This window comes from Salmo trutta, chromosome 17, assembly GCF_901001165.1.
Source record: "Salmo trutta chromosome 17, fSalTru1.1, whole genome shotgun sequence".
NCBI lineage: Eukaryota > Metazoa > Chordata > Actinopteri > Salmoniformes > Salmonidae > Salmo > Salmo trutta.
Genome location: NC_042973.1, coordinates 49,586,495 through 49,594,360, shown reverse-complemented (window position 1 = coordinate 49,594,360; position 7,866 = coordinate 49,586,495). Strand labels below are relative to the sequence as shown.

The window sequence follows — 7,866 nt, the reverse complement described above, 5'->3', positions numbered from 1 at the left end:
TATGGAATGGTCTGCGTACCCATGTGAGAGACGCAGACTCAGTCTCAACCTTTAAGTCTTTACTGAAGACTTATCTCTTCAGTAGGTCCTATGATTAAGTATATAGTCTGGCCCAGGAGTGTGAAGGTGAACGGAAAGGCTGGAGCAACGAACCGCCCTTGCTGTCTCTGCCTTGCCGGTTCCCCTCTTTCCACTGGGATTCTCTGACTCTAACCCTATTACAGGGGCTGAGTCACTGGCTTACTGGTGTTCTTCCATGCCGTCCATGGGAGGGGTGCGTCACTTGAGTGGGTTGAGTCACTGACGTGGTCTTCCTGTCTGGGTTGGCGCCCCCCCCCTTGGGTTGTGCCATGGCGGAGATCTTTGTGGGCTATACTCGGCCTTGTCTTAGGACGGTAAGTTGGTGGTTGTAGACATCCCTCTAGTGGTGTGGGGGCTGTGCTTTGGCAAAGTGGGTGGGGTTATATCCTGCCTGTTTGGCCCTGTCTGGGGGTATCATCGGATGGGGCCACAGTGTCTTCTGATCCCTCCTGTCTCAGCCTCCAGTATTTATGCTGCAGTAGTTTATGTGTCGGGGGGCTAGGGTCAGTCTGTTACATCTGGAGTATTTCTCGTCTTATCCGGTGTCCTGTGTGAATTTAAATATGCTCTCTCTAATTCTCTCTTTCTCTCTTTCTTTCTTTCTCTCGGAGGACCTGAGCCCTAGGACCATGCCTCAGGACTACCTGGCATGATGACTCCTTGCTGTCCCCAGTCCACCTGGCCATGCTGCTGCTCCAGTTTCAACTGTTCTGCCTGCGGCTACGGAACCCTGACCTGTTCACCGGACGTGCTTGTTGCACCCTCGACAACTACTATGATTATTATTATTTGACCATGCTGGTCATTTATGAACATTTTAACATCTTGACCATGTTCTGTTATAATATCCACCTGGCACAGCCAGAAGAGGACTGGCCACCCCTCATAGCCTGGTTCCTCTCTAGGTTTCTTCCTAGGTTTTTGGCCTTTCTAGGGAGTTTTTCCTAGGGAGTTTTTCCTAGCCACCGTGCTTCTTTCACATGCATTGCTTGCTGTTTGGGGTTTTAGGCTGGGTTTCTGTACAGCACTTTGAGATTTCAGCTGATGTACGAAGGGCTATATAAATACATTTGATTTGATTTGATTTACTAAACTTGGATATGCGCTCCTTTGAGAGCTTCCTTATTGAATTTGTTTATTTGTTTCCCCTCCAAACAACCGAAACTCAGCAAGACTGAGGTAAAATGAATAACAACAGGGTGAGTCTGTGAATGCTGTTCTGTGTCTGTGAGTGTGTGTGATACTGTACATGTGATTGATCATTTATCCTCATTAAACGTGGGCTTTATTCAAAGGAGGGCACTTTCAGAATGTATAGGAAACTCTGCATCAGCTCTATACCACGCAATGTAAATAACAATGACCTTATTCTGACACCCCCACTAAATAGGGCAATGTTCAGAGCTGAATGATTGTTGAAAAATGAAAACGGTTTGATACAAATATTTATTTAAATATTGAAAATTCATACAGAAATATTAATTTTGTATTATTTCCAGTGGTTTTCATCTGATCTAATGCGAACAGTCAAACCTGTGCTGTGTCAGCTGCCTTCTGACATTAGGGCTTGATTCAGTATTCAATTGAAGTTGAATCGATTTCAAATATGGATTGCATTTCTATTAGAAGTGTATATCTTGAAACAAGCATTATCAACAGAAGCATTTCTAAGATTGACTTTGAGAAGTATTGGATAATTAATATTGCAACATGGGAAAATAATATTGTAAATATCAAAGTCTCTGACTCATTGCAGGCCTGGGGCCACTCTCTATTACTAATGTAATGATTAAGGATTGGGGCAGCAGGTAGCCTCGTGGTTAGAGCGTTGGGCCAGTAACCAAAAGGTTGCTTGATCAAATCCCCGAGCTGACAAGTTAAAAATCTGTCCTTCTGCCCTTGAACAAGGCAATTAACCTACTGTTCCCCGGTAGGCTGTCATTGTAAATAAGAATTTGTTCTTAACTGATTTTCCTAGCTAAATAAAGGATACATTTAAATTAGGCAACATTGATAAAACAATCCCCGATCAGTATGGGAGATCAGACTGAAGTAATTGATACAACATTTATGTTGTTTTGATGATTGCCATGCCCTTTAGCTGGGAGCTAGACAACACAAGCTAATCCCTACATAGTGCACTACTTTATCACAGATTTGACTGTTCAGCTCATAACACCTCTTATTCAGATCATTCCAACCATAGATATAGAATGGCATTCTAGTTCTATGATTCCAACCACTGCTTCTGAGAGAACAATAGAGTGGCTGTGCATGGATATACAAAAAACAACAGAGCACTCACACCTTGATAATCAGTCATTATACACTTTATCTGAAGGCATTGCACAATTCCAAGAGTTCAGTGAGATTTTAAGGCAATGTTTGAATAGTATTTCTGAATACACATAACAATGTCATAATATACAATATACCGGTGAATGTCCTTTATAGAAAATTATCCATGCAAAACATGATGCATGCTATTATCTACTGTTAAACATGATGCATGCTATTGTCTACTGTAAAAACAGTAGGATAGTATTATTATCACAAGCATTCAATTATAAATCACTGGAGTATCATAAGTAAACAAAGGTCATGTTTGTAAGAATACATGGGCTTTCTGAGGCGTTCTGTTACAGTCAGTCAGCTAACACATTTTGGTTCCGAGAACGTTGTTGGAAAAAGAAAAGTAGAACCTTTAGGGAACGTCATGGGAGCGTTCTGTTTCAGCTGGGCAGTCACTTGGCAAAGCGAAACGGACGCACATCACATCATTGTCTGTGGGAGGAGGCCGTGTATTCTTCGCTTAAGCTGTTTTTTTTATCCACAAGAAGTGTGTGGTTTGTTTGTTCGCCATGCAAACACTTTTAGTGTTCTGTTCCAATAAATGCTCTATATTGTTTTTTATACTCATACATTTTCACAGACTTGAAGAGACAGTCTGTTTGGTTTCACACATACAGCAGTGTGCAAGCGCAAGTGACAAACCCACTCTCACAAAGCCCACTTTGAAATCCTGCTATTGTTCACTGTGTGTTAAATGTTCCCCACTCGTCGGTCGGACATACTCTGAGATTAGCTTCTATTTCCCTTTCCTGAGGGCAAACTCATGAAAATTAGCCTGAAATGTCTTTATTTCCCCAATTTGAATATAGATCTAAAGTTGACTGAAATGGATGGTTAACCAAGTGGGAGTGAAGTTATATTTCGATATCAAGCTGAAGACTGGCTGTTACAGTTGTTTATCTCTAGACTATTCCATAGAATGTTCAATAGCGGGAGAATATAAGACATTTTTATTGTATGTTCCCTTCCTATACCCTCTGCCCTTCCTTTGTATACATTAATACATACAGTACCAGTCAAAAGTTTGGACACACCTACTCATTGAAGGGTTTTTCTTTATTTTTACTAATTTCTACATTGTAGAATAATAGTGAAAACATCCAAACGATGAAATAACACACATGTAGTGTGTTTTTTGTAGTAACCAAAAAAGTGTTTAAAAAATCTGGTACTGTATGTTCTGAATATAGACGAGTAAAATGTTGAACGTAAATGTAAAACGTAATTTCCCTTTGTGACAGACAAAGGCGATGTCGTAAACCAAAAGGTTGACTGAAATATTTCTTGATCATTTTACTGATTTACTGAATATTCTGCCTTTCCAAAACATACATACACAGGGTTTAGCGGCATGACGCAAAGTGAGAGGTAAAAACAAAAGAGAGAACCCTTCTGAAGATACAAACAACATTTTCTCACGAGCATCAAACTTTAAAAAAGTAAGACGAGTCAGAGGACACACGTGGAAGTGGTAGAACTAACTGGTATGTGTGTTTTTGACTCCTGGGCATGGATGAAGATTCCATTATTCCAAAAATCCTTATGAGAATGGCAACTGTGAATGTAACCGACAGACAGAGGCTGTGTCCCAAATGACACTCTACTCTCTATACACTGCATTACTTTTGACCAGGGCCCATAGGGTGCACTAAAAGTAGTGCACTATGTAGGGAAAAGAGTACCATTTGTTATGCAGAGAGAGAGAGACTAAGGCTGGTTGGGTCCCTGCTGTATATGACAGGGCCAGACTCTGAAGGGAAGGGAGTCCCCTTGTGAGTCAAGGCAGGCAGACAACAGAGTGTAAGTAAGGTAGCGAGTGGGAAGATTATAGATGGTAAAGGTCTTGCCTGAAAGGGGGTAGGAGGCCCTGAGTGCAGGATTCACTCGGCATGCATACCCCTCTACTAGATATAGAACATGCTCCGTTTTTTAAAAACACCATACATGGGATGTGGCTCCTGGGCTCTTTGTACAATTGTTGTCAACATCCTCATAATCATTGTCATCGCTACAACCAGAGCCAGAGTGCATCTGGAGTACAAACAAAGAAAAATACAAATACAGTTGAAGCCGGAAGTTTACATACACCTTAGCCAAACTCAGTTTTTCACAATTCCTGACATTTAATCACAGTAAAAATTCCCTGTCTTAGGTCAGTTAGGAACACCACTTTATTTTAAGAATGTGAAATGTCAGAATAATAGTAGAGAGAATGATTTATTTCTGCTTTTTTTTCTTTCATCACATTTCCAGTGGGTCAGAAGTTTACATACACTCAATTAGTATTTGGTAGCATTGCCTTTAAATTGTTTAACTTGGGTCAAACATTTCGGGTAGCCTTCCACAAGCTTCCCACAATAAGTTGGGTGAGTTTTGGCCCATTCCTTGTGACAGAGCTGGTGTAACTGAGTCAGGTTTGTAAGCCTCCTTGCTCGCACACGCTTTTTCAGTTCTGCCAACACATTTTCTATGGGATTGAGGTCAGGGCTTTGTGATGGCCACTCCAATACCTTGACTTTGTTGTCCTTAAGCCATTTTTCCACAACTTTGGAAGTATGTTTGGGGTCATTGTCCATTTGGAAGACCCATTTGCGACCAAGCTTAAACTTCCTGACTGATGTCGCTTCAATATATCCACAGAACTTTCCTGCCTCATGATGCCATCTATTTTGTGAAGTGCACCAGTCCCTCCTGCAGCAAAGCACCCCCACAACATGATGCTGCCACACCCGTGCTTCACGTTTGGGATGGTGTTCTTCGGCTTGCAAGCATCCCCCTTTTTCCTCCAAACATAACGATGGTCATTATGGCCAAACAGTTCAATTTCTGTTTCATCAGACCAGAGGACATTTCTCCAAAAAGTACGATCTTTGTCCCCATGTGCAGTTGCAAACCGTAGTCTGGCTTTTTTATGGCGGTTTTGGAGCAGTGGCTTCTTCTTTGCTGAGTGGCCTTTCAGGTTATGTCGATATAGGACTTGTTTTACTGTGGATATAGATATTTTGTACCTGTTTCCTCCAGCATCTTCACAAGGTCCTTTGCTGTTCTGGGATTGATTTGCACTTTTCGAACCAAAGTACGTTCATCTCTAGGAGACAGAACGCGTCTCCTTCCTGAGCGGTATGACGGCTGCGTTGTCCCATGGTGTTTATACTTGCGTACTATTGTTTGTACAGCTGAACGTGGTACCTTCAGGCGTTTGGAAATTACTCCCAAGGATGAACCAGACTTGTGGAGGTCTGCTATTTTTTTTCTGAGGTCTTGGCTGATTTCTTTTGATTTTCCCATGATGTCAAGCAAAGAGACAGTGAGTTTGAAGGTAGGCCTTGAAATACATCCACAGGTACACCTCCAATTGACTCAAATGATGTCAATTAGCCTATCAGAAGCTTCTAAAGCCATTACATCATTTTCTGGAATTTTCCAAGTTGTTTAAAGGGACAGTCAACTTAGTGTATGTAAACTTCTGACCCACTGGAATTGTGATACAGTGAAATAATCTGTTTGTTAACAATTGTTGGAAAAATTACTTATGTCATGCACAAAGTAGATGTCCTAACCGACTTGCCAAAACTGTAGTTTGATTGACAAGAAATTTGTCGAGTGGTTGAAAAACAAGTTTTAGTGACTCCAACCTAGGGTATGTAAACTTCCAACTTCAACTGTATATCCACGAGTACAAATCCTCCTCATCATCCTCAACTTTTGTAAACATTTAGAAAGAGACCGTTGATGAGACAGAAGCGGGCTTGAGAGGAAGAGTAGGGCATAGAAATAAGAGACAGAAATGTACTTCTGAACGGTTCTTCACAGATTGGATGCTGCTCCTGGTTGGTCAGTTCTAGGCACTCACCCATTTCCTGGGTCAGACGAGTAAACTGTGGCCTCTGACATCTCATGGGAAGTCCTTCCTGAGGGACACTTTAAATAGAAGCAAATAGCCTTGCTGTCCTTTCTGCAGATAGCAATTCAGAATTCACAAAAGTGCAACAAGAGAGTGGAAATGGTGGTTGGCTTCTTCGGACCACCATCGTCAAACTCCAGTGAGGAAGAAGAAGCAAGAAAGGAAGAGGCCCGGGGAGGCTTACCCCTCAGATTCGGCTGACCCGTCGGGTGAGGAGGGGGTGCACGGCGGGGGCGGCGTTGTAGGCAGGGGGGCAGGGGCCTGGTTTGATGCACCTGGTTCTCATGTAGGAGAGGAATTGGTCAGGGATCTCAGCCAGGACCTCTTTGGCCAGACGGGCCATACTCAGAATGTGGTTCCCCCTGCGGTCGATGTAGTCACGGAACGGAACAAACTGGATGGAGAAAAGGAAGGGAGGCAGAGAGAAAGAACGAAGGAGGTGAGGACGAGAAGGAGTGGGGGGGACAGGGAGGGAATGAGTACAGTAATTCCATTAAAAAAAGACAACAATGAATAGAGAGAAATACAATGGATACAGAGGAGGTATAGAGGAGGAAAAATAAAGAATACAAGTGAAGATATGGAATAATGACTTTTACATACATGTACATGACATTCTATTGATTCTAGAATGTAAGCCTATTTCCATTGACACCGAAACTCTGCTTTAATATATGCTTTAATTCTATAGGCATGCAGTGAAGCACAGAGAAAGCTCTATAAATACCTGAACAATGTCTCTCTCAGCGAACCTCCCTTGGGATGAGATCCTCTCTTCATCTCCATCAAGCTCAATCATTTCTGAGGAGAAGGAAAGCGAGAGAGAGACACAGAGAGAGATAGACAAAGAGAGAGAGAAGCACATCAGCACCCATGTCAGAACAAAACAAACATTGACATGTCAACATCATCAGAGCCACAGAGCATGACGCATCGTAGGCGACACATACTGTGCTGTTGTCCGTGTGCACTGACCACACAAACACACACACACGCTACATTACAACAGAGAGCCAGCTAGCACGCTACACAAGATGACAGTGTTTCATTGCCTGCCGTGTAGTTTGAGTACAGAGAATGTGTGTGTAGAGTGGTGAAATCCTTGGTTGTAAGTTAACATTGCACGCTACTGGGTGACTGAGTGATGCGCGTGTGGTGACGTACGTGCTGGAATACGTGTAAGGGAAAGCAACCATGTGTAGTGGCACAGGGAGGGACGTCGTGCTACGGTGCACATTGACTTTATGAGCGTGATAATGTTTAATACCCATTGACTTTAGAGGCTAATTGCTCATAAGGAATGAATGTGTTTATTATGGAGTGTTTTATGAATTGTAAACATCTCTTTCCAATATTAAAGAGAGGAGAGGACTTGATCTGTTCCTAAATAAAGGTGAAAGAAAAGTATGACAAATTACTGTAAAATATCACAAATGAGTATCGCCATTTAGAAAGACATAAACAAAGTGCCGGATGGGAAGCAAATGAGAGAGAGGGAGAGGAAGGAAAGAGCAAGAGAGAAAGGGAAA

General features: G+C 42.2%; 1 protein-coding gene across 1 annotated transcript in view; it reads right to left on the bottom strand.

Moving 5' to 3' along the window:
* Positions 1–6,045: 6,045 nt before the first annotated feature.
* LOC115152343 (copine-8-like) overlaps positions 6,046–7,866 on the bottom strand; it is a 57,233-nt gene continuing 55,412 nt past the window's right edge. The window contains exons 15-16 of the mRNA XM_029697112.1: positions 7,065–7,138; positions 6,046–6,731 (exon numbers count right to left, since the gene is read on the bottom strand). Of these exons, the coding sequence (XP_029552972.1) occupies positions 6,525–6,731; positions 7,065–7,138 (281 nt within the window). The 3' untranslated portion in view covers positions 6,046–6,524. The remainder of the gene's footprint in view (positions 6,732–7,064; positions 7,139–7,866) is intronic.